The sequence below is a fragment of the Myotis lucifugus genome, unplaced genomic scaffold (assembly GCF_000147115.1).
Source record: "Myotis lucifugus unplaced genomic scaffold, Myoluc2.0 scaffold_326, whole genome shotgun sequence".
Classification (NCBI taxonomy): domain Eukaryota; kingdom Metazoa; phylum Chordata; class Mammalia; order Chiroptera; family Vespertilionidae; genus Myotis; species Myotis lucifugus.
The window spans coordinates 185,635-205,341 of NW_005871374.1; the positions used below are offsets into that span (position 1 = coordinate 185,635).

Below are 19,707 nucleotides of genomic sequence, written 5' to 3' on the forward strand. Positions count from 1 at the left end.
TCCAAAAAAAGAAAATGCATGTTTTTCTATTTTCTTTGTATTTATTCATTAGAATAATATGTCATGTTTTAGATTAAAATCGTATGGCATTTACTTGGTTGTCTTATCACATAAAATTATATAAAATTCACTTCTATTAAACATGAGTGATTTCACTCCTAAAACAGAAAATTTAAATGAGATTCTAAGAATTGCATCTATGTTCTACCTAAAAAATATAAGACACAGTATTTTTTGGAAGAAAGTAAGTATATAAACACCGTACTCTTAATGACTATTACAGAGTAATTATTGAATCTACATGAAGTTATTACTTCATGAAGTTTTTCTAGGAAATGACCTTTGATAGTTTTAAAAACATTTGTCTATAATTCATTTTCTAGTAACATGATTAGAATCCCTGTACAAAGTTTAGAATAGATAATTTAAAAATTGGTTAAAGATAATTAAATTGTAGAACTTAAAATACTTCAATAAATATAAGAATAGTAAAATCCTCTATGTCAATAATTTTTCAAATAAAAACAGCCCTTACATGTTGCTATTTGAAAATTATTACCATTAAACTATATTGATTTCAGATGATGTTATTGTATACCTGCTTTCATTAAATAAAAATGGATATATATCACTTACTAATTTCATATAAAACACACTTAAATTTATACCTAAATCTTTTTTTAGTTTCTAAACATTTTTGCCAGAGAAAGATGGTTAATCAAATCATATTGGCTCAATTCCTACATTCACCAATGAGACCATTATTTTCAACTTATGAAAAAAATGATTAAAAAATTATATTTAAGGCATAAGTCCTCTATTATTATTTTAGAAATAGAATGACAAGCATTAAAATGTTTTAAATTTAATTTTAGCATTAAATACATACATTAATACAGTTACCATTTTAAAAACTATTCTTAATATAACCTTGTGTAATTATATTAATATGGCAAATAATATTGATGTAAATGTTTAAAAGTGGTTTTCCCATTAAAAGGTAAATTTTACAATATTTGAAGCTTGCTTTGTTCCTACTAGTAAATGCTAAAAATGTAACAGTACCTCAAGAACCTCAACTTGAACCAATTCCAGTTAATAAAAGGTTTTCTGGATTTAATTATATCATACTCAACATTTTATAATATCCTTGGTTATTTTGCACTTTGTGTCCAGAAATAGTTACCCTTGAATTTTAAAAATATAGTCAAATTAAAAATCTCCAATGGGATCAGGTTTTGAGTGTGCAACCTTATAGGAAGACCTGTGTAGTCTTTTAAAAAGAATGTAAAAGTCTCTTTCAAAGATAATGATTTAATATTGCTTAGCGTTTTCAAATAGTGTAGAGGAAATATTAACCTATCACAGTCTCTTTTGAGAAGAATATGATAAAATCTTCTAAAAGTGATTTGGGTATTTAATATTTAATTACTTACTTTAATTCAGATTTCAGCTATTCTATCACATTGTAAAATAGTATGTTAGAAAAGTCTATGACTTTAGACAATAGAATTGTTTTATGTCACCAAGCAGGAGTTGGCTTTTGATACCAAATCAGGAAACACTATATTATGATAGTGCTGTATTCTCATTTCCTATGACAAACACTTCTTTCAGAATCTGAGACTAAATATAATGTTTAAGCTTTTCATCTGCAAATGCCTGCTCATATTGAATACTTATTTTCTCTGTCTCAGTTTTTAAAAATATTCTTTGGTTATTTTTGTTTTAAAAAATCTAAGAAAGTAGACTGCAAATTGCATTTTTCACATCAAATTGAAACTAAATACTCACCACACAGCATCAGTCAGAACGCATTTACTTCTAAAAGGCCCTGAAAGTTCTACTTACATTGTGCTGTCCCCAACTTCTTCGTAGAGATGTGCACCCGGAGGTGGTGGTGCCGGAGGTGCGGCCACTGGGGCAGGGGCAGGAGCTGCTGGCTTGGGCGGGGGCATCGCAGCAGCAGCAGCTTGGAGTCGTGCTGTCTTGGTGCACTCGGCTTGGCGTCTTTAGTAAAGTAAGCATGTTTTTGTAAAACTATTTTAGAAATCATATGCTTAGCAATAGGCTACCTTTTAATAATAATGTACAGTTATCAGAGAAACTACCCAGTAAAACAAAACAAAATTTTTGTACAAGTATTTGAACTTATAAACTGATATAATTACAAATATTACAGGACATTCACAAATACTCCCTCAGAGTTCTTGAAAATATTTACCCCTCGATAACAGGTAGAATTCATTTGGAATATCTGTAAAGTTAAATGATAATATTAAAGGGAGAGAGCAAAATATAAGAATGTGATTGACAACTGGTAGTTGTTTAATGGATCTCTTTCATAATGCAGATAGAAGATATATAATTTTGTTTTATCTTTCATCTATTTAAGTAAGAATAATTTTATTTAAAATTATTTGAAATATTTTTGACATTCATTTACAGAGGCTGTGTAGGAGGGAGATTTAGTTGGTTCATATTCCTTAGCTACCTAGAAAAGCCTGTCATTCTTGCATTAGAGCAAAGTTGTTCTTTTTTACCTTCCTGCACACTGACTCCTAATTTCTTCCTCAAAACCAAGATATCAAGGGTAGAAGCTATCAGAGCAAACTTTCTTTTTCACCTTTCTTCCAGATACATCTAATTGTGTGAAATCAGCTCAATTCTATGTATACAAACCACAAGGAAATTTGAACTAAAAATCATATACCTACTACAAATACAAAGCAGACAAATATAATATGGTTTGGGGTAGGTTGACTACTTTAAAAGTATTCTCTGGGGTTTCTCTTTTCATATTACATAAAATTATGAACAATATATTAGTCATCATACTTACACTTTAAACCTGTTTGGGAAAGCAATGAGTAAGAAGAAAAAGAGAGAAAGTTACATTAAAAATATTGCATTCATAATATTCTAATATTTGATTTATTCTAAATTATGAATAATTTACGGGCCAGACTCTGACACAGATTTAATGACATAGTACAGAAACTTTCAGTTCAGAAAGTGAAAATGGTGAGCACTTTAATATTACTGTCATAGTCATATAAACTGTTAAAATATTTATTACACAAAACAAAGAAATGAACTAAATTGAATAAGAGAAATTGTATTAAAATATGGGTTTGAGAATTTCAACTTTGATAGGGAAATATTAAAAATGATCTGATCTTTATAATCAGCTCCTTGGTTTACTAGTACTGTGCTTGAAGACTGCTAAAGGAATAGGGACAATTGAGGAGTGAAGTCAGAGGAATAATGGTGTGAGAGATCCCCTTCGTCTCTCCCCTTTAAGTTTCAACAAAGAATTCCCTGCTCAGCACACAAACACTTGAGAGACTGCATATTGAAACACAAAGGTGGGCAAGTGGGAGTCAACTGGAGAGGCAGCAAGGGAGAGGGGCTCAAGGAGCCATGGATGCAGCCCTGCAGCGTGGAGCTCACTGCGGGCTCCGCCTGGAGGGGGGAGGAATCAGGTTGTTGTTGGCCCTCCCCTTCAGCTGGGAAGAGCAAAGAGATTTAGTGAGCATTCCTGCAGGGGTGGGCAGTACTAGCTACAGCTGAGCCCAGTGACCCAGGCAGAGAGGAAGCACAAAGGTGTGGCCACAGTTGTCTGAAAGTGGCATTCCAGACAGAAAAAGCTATGGAGCCTGGCCACCTCCCATGAACCTCCCAGAGCTTTGCTCCCTTCACCCTCTGTGTCCGGTTGCAGAGCACATTATCTGCCAAACACGAGAACTGGTACCACAGCAATGCCTTTTCCCTGAGGGAAGGGCACAACCTACAGCTAATTCCAGGATCTGGTGAAGGTACGGGGTTGGGAGGGGGGGGGTTAGGGGGGTGGGAATGACACAGATATCCATTCATTGTCACCGCTAGGAAGGAAAAGCAACAAAGGAGGTGCTGGGTTCCCCCATCTCACCCCGTCCATTCCCACACATAATGGCTGCAAGGGACAGCACTGGGATTTTACAGATTTGGACCCTCATAGCCCATTGCATTCCCCTGTGAGGCTGGTTCCCTAAGACCTGGGTGACTGTATCTCAGGAGAGCGCCCATCTTCCCAGGGAACACATGTCATTTTCCACCATTTGAAAGAGATCTGAACAGGCAGAGAAGTGCAAAAACATGTGGTTCAACATCATCTACTGAAAAACAATAGAAAGACTTCTTATCAGTCTACTAATGCAACTCATACATAGGTGTCTAGATAGGGAAGGAACCCATCAAATACCATGTATAACCAAAGTAACGAGGCAACTCATTAAGAAAATGAAAAATCTGCCCTGAAGGGTTTGGCTCAGTGGATAGAGCGTTGGCTGTGGACTGAAGGGTCCTGGGTTCGATTCTGGTCAAGGGCATGTACCTTGGTTGTAGGCACATCCCCAGTAGGGGCTGTGTAGGAGGCAGCTGATCGATGTTTCTCTTTCTCATCGATGTTTCTAACTCTCTATCCCTCTCCCTTCCTCTCTGTAAAAAATCAATAAAATATATTTAAAAAAAGGAAAATGAAAAATCTCCAGAAAATAAATTTAAAGACATGGAAATATGTGCTTCAAATGACAGATAACTTAATATTGCGTTCTGAAAAAACTAAAGATGCAAAAAGCAAACAAAACAACCCCCCACAGATGGGCAGTTTAATGAACTTAGAAGCAAAATCAATGAACAAAACAAGTACTTTACCATAATAAGCCAGAAATAAAGCACCTATGTATATGGGCAAGTAATTTTTGACAAGCCAAAAATACAATGGAAAAAAGAAAGCCTCTTCTGTAAATGGTGCTGGGAAAATTGGAAAGCCACATGCAAAAAAATGAAACTACACTACAGTTTGTCCCCATGTACAAAAGTTAATCCAAAATGTATCAAAGACCTTTACACAAGACCTGAATAAGTTATTAGAAGGGAACATGAGGTACTAAACTTATAAATCTTGATCTTAGAAAGACTTTATGAATTTGATCCCAAAGGCAAGGGAAGTAAAAGCAAAAGTAAATGAATGGGATTATATCAAACTAAAAAGCTTCTGCAAAGCAAAAGAAACTTCCAAGAAAACAAAAAGGCAACCAATTGAATGGGAGATGATATTTTCAAGCAACAACTCCAAAAAGGAGCTGATATCCAGAATATATAAAAGAACTCATACAACTCAACAGCAAACAAACATTAAATCTAATTAAAAAATGGGCAGAGGACTTGAACAGACACTTCTTCCAAAAATATATACAAATAGCCAACAGATACATAAAAAAGATGATCAACTTCACTATTAGGGAAATGCAAATCAAAACTACAATGAGATACCATCTCACACCTCTTAGAATGGCTATTCAATAAGACAATAATAATAAGTGTAGGAGAGGGTGTAGAGAAAAAGGAACCCTGGTGGGAATGTAAACTGGTACAACCACCATAGAGGTTCCTAAAAAAATTAAGAATAGAGGTACCATATGACCCAGCAAACCCTCTTCTGGTTTGTATCTGAAAAATTTGAAAACATTTATTCATGAAGATATATGCACCCCTATATTCACTGCAGTGTTAGTCACAGTGGCCTAGACATGGAAACCTTTGATAAATGATTGAATCAAGAAGATGTGGCACATATTTGCAATGGAATACTACTCATCCATGAAAAAGTTGAAATGATGCCATTTGTGACAACATGGATGGAGTTTGAGAATATTATGCTAAGTGAAATAAGTAAGTCATAAAAAGCTAAGAACCATATGATTTCACTCATGTGGGATGTAAGATGGAAACTCATAGATACAGCAGCAGAGGGAGGGGATTGGCAGTAATAAAGTGTAAAGGAGTTTAAATATAAGTGTTAGAAGATGATTGACTGTGAGTACTGGGCACTTTATATAGATCATCTATCATAGAACTATACACGTGAAACTTTTATCATCTTATTAACTGATGTCACCCCAATAAATTTAATTAAAAAATAAAGGAATAGAATTAGTCAGCAAGCTCTGATTATACTCTTTGCCTCACTTAGAACCTGAAAGTTGCTACTCCTGGGCAATGAATTCATGGCACTTTTTAAATATTTGCTTCTTTGTTTTCCATGCATTGAGAATTTAAGACACATTTTGATATTAAAAAACCCATTCATTCCAATCTTATTTATAAGCAGAATATGAAGGCACAAAAGTTAGACTTTTAAAAATAGAATTTTACTTTGAAACATGAGCAGTGAAAACTCATTTTGTTTTGTTATGCTAATCTATAAAATAGCAGTAGCTAAAATTAATTCATAGTTTTGAGTTGATTACTGAACTAAAAATAATTAAACAATGCATCTACAAGTGTTCAAATATTAGGCATATTAATTTTTTAAAAAATTTCAGACACTGAGTTTAATATCTAGTTTTTGTTCATTGCACTGTGTGTCAAATACAATTTTCTCGCCCTAACCGGTTTGGCTCAGTGGATAGAGCGTCGGCCTGCGGACTCAAGGGTCCCAGATTTGATTCTGGTCAAGGGCATGTATCTTGGTTGTGGTCACATCCCCAATAGGGGGTGTGCAGGAGGCAGATGATCGATGTTTCTCCCTCATCGATGTTTCTAACTCTCTATCCCTCCCCCTTTCTCTCTGTAAAAAATCAATAAAATATATTTTTAAAAAATTAAAATTTTCTCAATGATAATATTGCTAGTAAGATATAACAAAGTTCTTTTGGAAATAGTTGAATAAAACACGGTAGCTACAATGTAAACTATATTTAACATGAATATTAACATTTGGTTGATAGCTTAATAATTCAAAACAATTTATCCAGTATTAAGTGTTTTCATTGGCTTTAAATATGGCATAACAATTGATTTGTTATGGATGCATGGAACTCCAATATATCAACGTAAGTGTTATATTTGCTCTTCACATTACTTTTGTGATTGAAAATAGTCCTATAGCAGCTTGATGTAGAGCATACTTTTTAACTTTAAGATTGGGATGATCTTTTCTTATTTAACTCTCAGTGTTAGAGAACAAAGACAATGGTAAAATAATATGTAAGAACTTTCCCTGTAGGTATTTGAAATGATGAATAGCAGTTCTACCGTTATTTCTTAGTGTTTGTTATAACAGCAATTTATATGATGTATTATTCTTTTTTATTTAGTTTTATTTTGTGACACCCACAGGGCTATCTCTCTTCTTAACCCATTTCCCAATATTCTCACCGAACATTGAGCGTCCATGAATACTCACTGTCTGTAGCTGACCAAAACCACCAGGACGGCAGGAATACAGCAGAGGATAATGATGAAGGCCAGAGCCAGCAAGGCCCCTTCTGTGTAGCCTAGACTTTCTCCTCGCTTCTTGATGCTGGTCACTGCCTCTGGAGTCCGGATCTCCAGAATGCGTCCTCCTTCCCCATAATGCGGTTGAAAGTCTTTATTGATATCGAGCAGTTTGCCATCCAAGAATCTTTATTGTTAAATAAAGAGTAAAATAAATAATATTAAAATAAAATCTTTTGCAAATCTAATATTTTTAAATGAAACATACACTCAGAGTCTTATGAATTAAAAAACACACATAAAAAGCAAGAGATATAAAAAAGAGTAATTACATATCTATGTACACAACAACATTAATAACAATGACCCTTAACACTTGGAGTGGGGGAAACGAGTTAAGTCGGCTCGCGTGAATTGCGCGTACTCCGCGGGAGCCGTCTTTAACTCGGTTCATATAGATTTGCGGTGGAGTGCGGGAAACGTGTAAACTCGGGCCGATTGTAACTGCGTATAACCAAATATTTGTTTGTAATCCACCCTTTTGGTGGATGGAACAAAACCAAAAGACAGAGCCATCTTATATTTTGGCGGGAAATTCACCCCACACCGGAGTGTTAATATGCTTATAGGCTTGGGAAAAGTCATTATCAATATCACTGAACTTAATATCACTATGTTGAGATTATTAACATTATTATGTTATTCTGGTGGAATCTATAATAATAAAAGCATAATATGCTAATTAGACCAGACATCCTTCTGGATAAAGCCGGGGCTGCGAGGGAAGCCCGGGTCCTGGGTACCAGAGGGAAGCCGGTGCCAGCAGCTGGGGGAAGGAAAGCCTACTCTTGCACGAATTTCATGCATCAGGTCTCAAGTAAAACATAATATTCTAAATTTTATAGCAGAGCTTAAAATTACATTCCAGCATTTTATTTCCTTGGGTCCTTAGAATAATCCTGTAAAATTGAACATCACATTATTGATTTACTGCAGACCACAAAGCTATACAGTTATTGAAACAAATCAGACCACCAATTCAAGCCTTTGGACTAAAATATACTTGTATTCCACACACCATCTTAAATATCAACATTCAAATATCAAACTAAAACAAAGGCTAAAGGTGAACAAATTAAAAGGTATTTTCTGTTTAGAAAGAAAAGACAATAAGTAATACAGGTAGTAATCAGTGTAATCAGAATGACGAGAATTGGTGGTCAATTTAATCCACTAGTTCTGGCAAACAGGTCCTCTAAGTAATGCAATTCCAACTATGGGCATTGTATTGGGAGAGGACTCAAGGAATAATTGCTACTTAATTTTATTAGCTTGAACAATTTTGTTACATATTTTATCTATAATAATAAAAGCATAATATGCTAATTAGACCGGATGACCTTCCGTACGAAGCTGGGGCTGCAAGGGAAGCCCGGGTCCTGGGTGCCAGAGGTAAGCCAGTGCTGGCAGCTGGGGGAAGGAAGGCCTACTCTTGCATGAATTTCGTGCACCGGGCCTCTAGTATTGTAATAAATAGGCTGTTTTATGTGTCTTTTGCTCGCCCAAAATTCCTAGGGAACATTAAAAAAGTCTCTTATAAATCCTATAATATTAATGCAACATTTGTATCCTTAATGCCATAAAACTACATGTCTTAGGCATTTTTTTTAATTTGATTAATAAAGGTCAAATATCTTACTATAGAACATTGGTAAACACAAAATATTTCAAAAAGCAACATTGTTCATAGGCTTACAATGCAAAGACAACCACAACTAACATTTTGGTATACTCAAACCTAACCTTTTTTTTTAAAGTATTAATAAATGTTTTTATATAATTGTGATTTTATATAGAATATACAAAGCAAAAATATTAATTTAGAAATATATTTCTTAATATCAAAATAGCATACTTTGATTTAAAATGTGAAAAAATACAAAGAAATCTGAAAAAATAAATGAAAATGGGTTCACATTTCACCATTAAGTGGTAATCAAAGATGTCAAACTTGTACATTTTATACTTTCTGACACATTGCATTCTAATTTTCTGAATACAATGTGATTATGCTGGTTTTAAATCTAGTTAATACATTGCTCATAAAGATTCCATAGAGAAAAAAAATAGAGAGATGGCTGCCATCACATATGAATTCCACAGGTTAGCTTCTTAGTCTTCCCTATTCAATAAATCGAATGGATTAGATCATTCAATTTTAGTTTTAAGCTACACCTATTTTTACTTATTTCCTTATTATAATATAAAGCAACTAGGATTTTTTTTATAAATATGCTTTTGTAGGTAAACAATATACTCTATAGCAATTTACCTAGGTTATTTTTATACATGATAAAATAATGTAATAAAGGTTTAACTATTGCTCCAAGTACTAGAATAGGATGTAATGCTAAAACTTTTTGTTTCAACCATTTATCAGAAAAAGTAATAAATTCCAAATGAAGTATAGATCTAGAGTAATTTCAAAGGAAATACTATATTTATTAGAAACGGAAAGGTCAGAAGGAGAGTAAGACCATTAACTGCAAAGAAAATTGTACCCCTATTGTGCAGATTCCATTGAGAAATCACAATTCTTTTGGATTCCTGCATTTATATCAAATCACCTAAAGGAAGATCTCAGTCTTTTTACACTAAAACAGCTCATTTTTTAAGATGTTTATTTTGGTTTATTTACCAATTTAGGTAAATTTTTAATTTTTTTACCAGAAGAGTTGATTGTTGTTGAACCCGTATCTGATTTACAATATTTTTCTTTTTGATTTATACATGCAAAACAACTTGCCTAGGTAAACTATTCTTGAATCAATATTTTTCCTGAAAATTTTATAAATTTGATTTGTCTTTGATATTTTACATGCAGGTGGAATGTGTTAGACTTATCTAATTTTATTCCTTTATAATCAGTAATTTTTATTTCTGTTTCAGTGGTTTTAAAGCACATTTAGATACTTTTGAAGGACACTTGAGAGCCTTTTCATTGATTTTGCCTGTAATAGAATAAAATCTCTTAGTTGTATTTTCAGTTTTTAATTCTGTAATAACTACTGTAATTTTTATGTCAAGGGAACCTGGAATTATCAGGTTGTATCTTAATTGACCTCTAAATAGATTTTGATCTCTTTATGATTTTTATCTTTTTGTTAATATGTTATGAACTTTGCATGTATATACTTCACGCTGCCAAATTATTTTTCAGATGATTTCTCTTTTCTAGCAACGTTGAATCCAGACTCTCAATGGATTTTAGGTTTTCTCCCTGAAGTGAAAAAATTGGCCCCAAGAAACTTCAGGCTTTTGTTTTATACTTTTTTTGATTTCAGGACTACGAATTCTACTATCTCCTTAAACTACATTAATCTCTGAATAAATAATTGAATTGGTTCTCCCTGGAATGTGTGCTAACCCAAACCCAGTCAGTGTGAGCAGAGGAGAAATGGCATAATCCACTTGGCCTGTTGTTGGAGAGGGATGATTCTCTCCATCCTCTCCTGCAGTTCTTTTAGCAGAAAGAGGGGAAGGGTTCAGGGCATGTAAAATACATACACCATTTCACAATCTCCTACCATCTTGCTTTCCACTAAAAAATGTTAAATTATTTCCAATGGTTCCAGTAGGAGAATATTTCCAGAGATAGTCTCCGAGTTATCAGTATATTATTGGCTTTTCTTTGTTTTTCAGCATTTATTACTGATCCCATTTTCCCCTCTGCTTACTCATCCTAGACAGTAAATAGATCTGTCAAATTCAACAACATGAAGAAATGTGACATTCTCTTTATTCTCATCCAGTTTACTTAGTTGCTGCTTAAACGGGTGAGGCAAACACATCTCATCCCAGGATCTTGCCAATATTAACTGAGCACTGCTCTGTTCCTAAGATGAGATAAATTCCTAAACCAAATTGCATGTCTTCTGATTCAGTCAACTGATGGATCATGTACCAACATGTATTCCTTCTCCATTTACTTGTGTGGGACACAGCTTTCAAAGTACCATGTGTTCGCCAGCAGTCTACCCTGCATTTTACCATGATGCTGCTGGTGTTGTAATGTACATGTTGATATAGAAATAAAAGGGAAGGTGAGCAGGAGAAGCTACTCTGTGCTTCACAGAAAGTCACACCAAAACAGTAGAGGGCAGCTGCCTATTTCCCTAGTAGGTACACAATCTGGGTCTCCAAAACAGGTTTGTAGAATGGACAATGGTTAACACATCTGCCCACACACATTCCACTTGGATAAGGTTGATTTGCTTAATAAAGCAAGTCAGGTAGACCACTGTTTTATCTGTACAATACAGAATTATTTTAACTAGATTCTAATAATTAGTTTTTCATCTAATTGAATTTTCAGTATTCTAAATTTAAGGTTATTTTTTCTGGGCTTAGGAAGCTGAAAGAAGCTTTATCAGAGTTTGATAGTCAGATTCTATTATAAAGTATAAGTATGGTTAAACACTGTATTTTAAACATGGCTTGTAGAATAGACAGCTTTCTCTATCTTCATCTCTCATTTACCCTCTGGAGAGATTAGTGTTAAACAGGCTGAACATACAAGAAAGGTACACAAGTTAAAACTATATGTGCTCTTTTAAAAAAATTAGTAAGTTTTATTTTAAAACTAATATAATCTGTTCTGAATGTAGTTTATTTTAAATCTGTTCATTAACAAAGTTTCATTGCTCCTATTTTAGAAACAATGAAATAGTATTTAATACCATTTTAATTTTTAAATTTATGTGTTTTAATAAACAAATGGATAGACATTTACTAAATAAATTTACCCACATATGAATATGTATGCAAATTTGTATAAGCAGATATTTCTGTATATGGTTAGTATATATAAAGGAAAATAAATTCTGAAATTATGAATATTGAAATGTGTATTTATGAACACACAGACCTAAAATATGTGAATATATATATGTATATATCATATATCAATATATATTTTTCAACTAAAAATGTGTTTTAATTTAGGTAAGAACTACATTTTAAGAATCTGTTGGACACTAGGTGTCACTAGATTAAAGAGAAAACTAACATTAAACTGTTCTGTAATAACTTCCAAGGGAAAATATGAAGTAGCATTTTGTTTCAGATCCCATATTTTCTTTGTTTTTAGGATTTATAACTCAAATATTCAAATTCACATCAGGATAAAATATAACATAGGGTATGACCTTAGATGGAAGTAATTAACCCCCCACCTCAAGTTAAGGGAAAAGTCAGATACTAATTTTTGCTGGTTCAGTAAGACCTTGAAGAAAGCAAGATTTGTTCTTAAAATGTAAACCTACTGATAATGTTGAAGGCAAATTGCCTCTTTAAGAAAGAATCTGTACTTGCTTCCTAAACATCCGGGGCCTTGGAGCGAGAGTGGGAGCTGAGGTGAGCTGATCTCAGTAAATGGCTACTTGTTCATAAGTATAAGGGGCCTTCTGATGCCAAAAGGAAAAATGACCCTCTGAGGTCACTCTATCCCACGCTTGGACCTCAAAACTTCCAGGTGTGAGGACCCTAGGTAGTGTGTCTTGGAATATTTTTGCTTAGACTTCACTTTCAACAACAGTTTGGTGGGTTTTAAACTTCAAGTACTTATACTCATAGCTTTAAATCAGGATTATCTATGAGTGATATTGTAACCAGAAAACTATTACTGACAATAAAATTACTTACTTAAAAAGCTCTTTTCTGTCGATGGCTCTGTTGGTCTGAGGGTCAATTGCATAGACGGTCAAGTCGCACTTGCTGTAATCTTCCAGAGAAAAGGCATCTCCGTGCCGGCGAGCACCAATGGACTCCACCACAACTTTGGCACCAGGAATTTGCTCCTGAACATAGCGATCCAAAATCCTATAAATCAAACCAAGTATGCACATGACATTCTGACACGCTTTCCGGGGGGAAACATAACTCTCAACTTGAAATGACATTTAGTAAATGAAAAATGATGACAGCCTAGTTTTTGCTAATGTTTACTGAATATGAACCCTTGAAAAAAAATTCTCTATATTTTTTCAGCATTTAATTCACAATGATGCTGGAAGCTGAGTAAGATAGAAAGAGGTCACCAGCCATGTCCTACTTAAGTCTTGGCTTTTTGAATTTATGATAGCATTTGAGCTTTTACTTAGCTCATGGGAAATGCCAACCGTGTTGTACAAATAAAGCTGTCTGTGCTTTATAAGAGCCATGGGGTCTTAGAACTCCCGAGGTCATATGGCTAATGTGGTAAACTACACTTCCCATAAGGTTTTGTGATGTAGAACACATAGCTATATGCTAAGGTGCAGGACTAGGATACCTTTTTTCCCTAAGGGTATGAAGATCCTTAGGGGATTATAGGAATGGGAGAATGTAGAGTTATGTTGCTAAGGCAAGTTCACCAGGTTAAGATAAAAATACTGCATGGCAATATCAGAAGCTGTTTAGGTGAATATAAACAACTAAAAGATATATCATTGGGTATGAAATCAGTAATATTCAATAGAAATGACAAAAAATGTTAACCTATAGGCAATTTTTTAGAAAATACATTTTAAAATTACATAACTTGATGTTAATTGAAAGTACAAATTATTGCCATATAAGCATTTGTTTTTACGTTACCACAAGTGACAATTTCCTTAATGATCTTTCCCTTATTAAAAACTTTATATTACTAATCCTTATAGGTTAATACTAGCATGCATATTTTAAATATTAATACACATAAATGTGAATTAATTTAACAGCCATACATGACAAATATTTTAAAACATTATCTATAGATTCAACACTCCTTTTGGAGTTCATGCTCTAGTCTAAGGCATTTTGGGGTAGGGAGGGGAAAATTTTGAATTCCTTTGATATACCAAAAAATAACCTTTATTTCAGATGCCAAAATTGACCTGCTTTCTGCCCCATTAAAAAAAAATAATAATAATGTTGCCTAGAATCTGGTGTGTGCTTGATTTGCCCTATTAAAAGAACAACAAGATATTAAACTTCGGAAGAAATGGCTGCACCATTGTACACAAGCCTATGATGTGCACGCTGTGGGGCATTGCCAATGATGGCAAAATGCTGTGTTTGATAGTTTTAAAACTGTATAAAACAGCATGGTTGAAGTCTCTCTTGGTGAAGTGCCAATCATTCTGTTCCTTTTGTCTCACCACCTCATACCTGGGGTCTCTCTGCCTCAAGGTATCTTTGCAATGAGACTCTTACTGAAGAATAAGCAAAAGAATACGTGGGAATAAGTAGGAGGAGTAAATCCATTCATCAAATACTAGTTAGGAGTTGAACCGGAAAGGAATGACTGCAAGACCTGGACTAGTCTAACATCATCCGGCCTGTTTCAGGGTTCTTTTTTTTTTTTTTTTTTTTTTTTTACAGAGAGGAAGTGAGAGGGATAGAGTTAGAAACATTGATGAGAGAGAAACATCGATCAGCTGCCTCCTGCACACCTCCCACTGGGGATGTGCCCGCAACCAAGGTATATACCCTTGACGGGAATCGAACCTGGGACCCCTCAGTCCACAGGCCGACGCTCTATCCACTAAGCCAAACCGGTTAGGGCTTCAGGGTTCTTTTCTTAAAGACTTATGCTCATTTAAAAATAAGAGAGGGCTTGAAGTCAAATCACACTATACTCTGACATTTTGTAGGAGGCACAGATAGTAATAACATAGTGATAAAGAGTGCAGAGGTCTGACTTAAATTTTCAGCTCCTTTACTTATCAACAGCATAGCCTTAGGCAAGTAATTTTCAGCTCTTAAACTCTGTTTCCTTAAGTAAAAAATGAAGAAATCATCAACTGCATGGTATCATTGTGTGCATTAAATAAGTGAGACCTTTTACTCTGAAATCTATGCAGAGTTTTTAGCACACAGCAATTGTTCCATACAATATAATAATAGTTATCAATTTAGCCTAATTTTTGCATTTATATGTTTCTCCCATTTCTAATTCATTCAACTTTTAAAGATCATTCTTTGTTTAAAGGAAAACATAAAGGAGAGACTAAAGCATAGAGATTAATATATGATGCTTTATTATCTTTCTTGAAATGTGTATCTGAGCATAGATGTTCTTAAAAGAGGGTAAGGTCTTTATAGGATTCAGGCTGCTTCTTCCTATCATCTGTTGTATTGAATATGGAGGACAAATTCCCTCTCTGCTTCATCTCAGTTACCTTGAACTACCTGAATTGTTTCTTTGTGAAGCCCAGTGTTTTGCACTTGAGGGGAAGTTTTTATGGTGGCAGTGGTATCAAGTTTTAGATAATATGGTGTTAAAGCTGGCTAACATCTCAAAAGAGTAGAGGTTATGCATGACCACTGGTTTCCATAAACACTGATGAGATTTTAGGTCTATAATGTGGAGAAAAATGCATTCCATTCCAATGCAAAAGTAGTAATAGTAATAATAGAGACATATTTATTAAATACAATATTCTGCCAAAGTTCCTAAAAAATAAAAAATTTTCCACTGTGGCCCACACATATTCTAGTCCCTAAATGCACATGACCTTGACCTCTACCTACTCCCCTGCACCACATTGATTTCCCAGACTACCCATTGGCTGCTAATCCATAAGTTCTCAAAACTAGTTCAACTTCAGCCAATTTTCTCCTGCTAAAGCCCCATAAAACATTCTGCCCTGCTTCCCCAAGGGCCTTGGGAGACTTCCCAAGCCTGGCATTTTCAAATACAAACTTGTGCTAATAGTGCTCAGAGTGATTCTCTTCTACAGTCTTTTAGTCACCTTCTCTCCCCCTCACATTGTATTTATAGAAAAACTGTTTTTGGAGATGTACCTAACATAATTTTTTTAAAATATATTTTTATTGATTTCAGAGAGGAAAGGAGAAGGAGAGAGAGAAATAGAAACATCAATGATGAGAGAGAATCATTGATTGGCTGCCTCCTGCACGCCCCCTACTGGGGATCGAGCCCACAACCCAGGCATGTGCCCTTGACGGGAATTGAACCTGGAACCCTTCAGTCAGCAGGCTGATGCTCTATCCACTAAGCAAAACTGGCTAGGGCCCTAACATAATTAAAAAAAATAATAATAATGTAGGGCTCTGTTTTAAATTAGGATGGGCATGGGGGTCTATATTTTATACTATCATTATTGCTCTATGGTTTAATACAGTGGTTCTCAACCTTCCTAATGCTGCGACCCTTTAATACAGTTTCTCATGCTGTGGTGACCCCCAACCATAAAATTATTTTCGTTGCTACTTCCTAACTGTAATTTTGCTATTGTTATGAATCGTAATGTAAACATCTGATATGCAGGATGTATTTTCATTGTTACAAATTGAACATAATTAAAGCATAGTGATTAATCACAAAAATAATATGTAATTATATATGTGTTTTCCGATGGTCTTAGGCGACCCCTGTGAAAGGGTCATTCGACCCCCAAAGGGGTTGCGACCCACAGGTTGAGAACCGCTAGTTTAATACCTGCCATAAAAAGCATAATATTTGAAGACCTCTAATAGAGTAATACTCTAATTACCTTCCTGGAAATATGAAATACATGTTCACACAATACTCCCTTTTATACTCGACAATATTGAATTTTACTAATTCCTGTGCTCCTCAAAAAATAGCAAGGGTTAAGAAGTATCCCCCCCACCCGCCTTATGTTCCAGGAAAGTGTTACTGTGAAGAAGAGCCTTTCCCTCCCTGGCTTATATAAGGCTCATAAAGACTCCTGGAGGCCCCTTTGTTTACCTGGGACAAAGCCAGGCACAGATCCTGCAAATTCCCATTCTTTACTTCAGAAGTGATTAGTTGAATTTTTTGTCCTCACAGATCAATCAGAACAAATTCTTGTTAACCTAACCCTGGTTAAGTCTCTCCACTTCCTCCAAGCCTCTAAACTTTGACCCACCCTTAGCCTGAGGCAGCATTCCACATTACCCCCCCACCCCCCACCAAAAGGCCCCTCCCATAGCAGTGAGGTCAAGGTAAAACATTCTCTGATCTGTGTGATCCTCTGGCTTGCCCACACAGGTTTTTTCTAGCCTTGTTTACTCCTCCCTATAAAAGAAAAGCCCTTTTCTGCCTAACCTTTAAGTGCTGGCAGGAGCTCTCCCTATTACAATAGTCTCCCTCTCCCAGGCTCCCCGATTAATCTTTTAAATAAAGCTTCTTTTCTTCTAAAAAATCCAGATTTGTTTTTATTTGACCCATGGTACAAGCAGATAGCTAAAGGAAATTGTTTCTCATGCTCCCAGGGAAACCGAGGGTCCTCATAATTCTGAGTTTATTTAAACTGTAGTTTTGAAATTATAATTTTTTTTTCTTTCTCTCTCAGCACACTTCACTGATCTGACCTTAGTCACTCACCCTCTCTGACCCCTGTGGCAGCAGATAGCCCCATTCTGATGAATGGTCACAGGTATTAGCCCTTGGCAGGCTAAAGATGACATCTTTTTTAAAATGCTTTTATTGATTTATGACAGAGGGAGGGAGAGAGAGATAGAAACATCAATGAATCATTGATCGATTGCCTCCTACGCCCCCTACTGGGAACCAAGCCCACAACCTGGACATACCAGTATGCCTTGACTGGGAATAGAACTGTGACCTCCTGGTTCATCTGTTGACCCTCAACCACTGAATCCCATCTGCAGTGCTAAAGATAACATCTTGATCTAAGTTATGTTTCAGCTCCTTAGCACTAACATGGAATGGCCCCTTTAGCAAGCTCTCCTTGAAATTGGTTTTGGACACAGAAGCTGATCTTGGAGTTGCTCTTAACACCTAAATAAATTATGTATTACCCTTATCTCACCTCTGACCAATCAGCTCCTAACAGTACCCTAAACCCCTAATCCACGACGTCTCCTGATTTTTCCCTATATAACGTATAACCTCTGTGTCATTGGGAAGTTGTGTCTTTCAATGCATGAGCTAGCCCAGATCGAGTTTGGCCAATTCTAATAAACTAACTCCTTTCTTTACCACAAACCCCTGCTCATGCAATTTTTGGCCAGAGTGCACACGCAGATGAACTTAATAACTGGGCTTCAGAAACACTACTTAGTCTTATTAAATGAGTCTGCACATTACCAGTCACAGCAGGTAATATGAAAAGATTTTGAGCAAACTGTACATATAAAACAAAAGATTATTCAATATTCCCTTTCCTTGATTTCCTATTCCCACAGTGAAACAACCGTGAAGTTGCAGAATTTCCAATTGCATAAGCTGCTTTTCTCCTCGTCAATCTGTGTGAATTCTGGTCAGAACTGCTTAATTAAAAATTGTTCAAACACACTATAAAATAAGTTCTAATTGTTTTTTCCCCCAACAGAAACAATAATAACAAGAAAGTCATCATCAATTCCTCACCATCCGTTTTGGTAACAAAATGTCATCCTGTGAACTACTCCTTAGCAAATGGGAAGCACAGTGCTGCTTTCATCAGCTGTTTCCTTCACGGGTAGTTACCTGCTTGGGACTGTGCTCTCTATACCACAAAATTGTACTTAATTCTTATAAGATCCACGAAAAGAAGGCATGGATAAAAAAGGCATTAATGCCTCCATTTCCCAAGTGGACTTTGTAGCTTTTTAGCTGCAAAGCATTTATACCCTTTCCCTAATTTGAAGCATTTAGCTTTGTCTCCAACCGTCACATCTAGTAGGATTTTAATCAGTGGTCCCGTCCTGCCATCACCCTATGCCATCAAAGGCTGCATGTGACTCAGAGCAGGCCATTTCGTTTTCTCTGGAATTTGGTTCTTGAGTCAAAGAATATTTTTCTTTTCAAAATTTTTTTTTATTGATCTTTGATTTACAGAGAAGAAAGAGAGAAACATCCATGTGAGAGAGAAACATTGAACAGTTGCTTCCCAGGGATCGAACCCGCAACCTGGGTATGTGCCCTGATCAGGAACTGAATCCGCCACCTTTTGGTGTGGTGGACCAACCACCTGAGCCACATCAGCCAGACTCACAAAGACTCACAATTTTGAAAGGGTTGGAAGTCATGCACTGGAGGTGCACCAGACAGAAACTGCATATCCACCTATACCTGCTGTTGCTTTACAGGCCTCTGCAGCTGCCCTTGTTCTTGACTATTTCCCAGCCTGTTTTCCATCCCTTTATTGATATTGTCTGCTCTCAACAGCCTTCCAATAAAGTTCCACTTGCTGAAGTTTGCCTGAGTCTATTTCCATCGCATTAGAACTAGTATGCATATTTCATTTTAAGGTCCAGGTGTACCAAAGCCTGGGTCATGTTTCTAATTCTCTCATGGTAGCAACATTTGTCCAATTTCCCTACCAGTGATGGCGAACCTATGACACACGTGTCAGAGATGACACGCGAACTCATTTTTTTGGTTTTTCTTTGTTAAATGGCATTTAAATATATAAAATAAATATCAAAAATATAAGTCTTTGTTTT

General features: G+C 35.5%; 1 protein-coding gene across 16 annotated transcripts in view; it reads right to left on the reverse strand.

The window, feature by feature from the left end:
- The window catches only part of PCDH15 (protocadherin related 15), a 537,899-nt gene that overhangs the window by 18,724 nt on the left and 499,468 nt on the right, over positions 1 to 19,707 (reverse strand). For 13 of the 16 annotated variants that reach the window (XM_023764291.1, XM_023764288.1, XM_023764290.1 and 10 more), the window contains 4 exons: positions 12,967 to 13,143; positions 7,232 to 7,450; positions 2,843 to 2,851; positions 1,852 to 2,010 (listed from right to left, as the gene is read on the reverse strand). In XM_023764291.1, coding sequence (XP_023620059.1) covers positions 1,852 to 2,010; positions 2,843 to 2,851; positions 7,232 to 7,450; positions 12,967 to 13,143 — 564 coding nt within the window. The remainder of the gene's footprint in view (positions 1 to 1,851; positions 2,011 to 2,842; positions 2,852 to 7,231; positions 7,451 to 12,966; positions 13,144 to 19,707) is intronic. The other 3 variants (XM_023764283.1, XM_023764284.1, XM_023764280.1) reach the window with 1 other exon arrangement.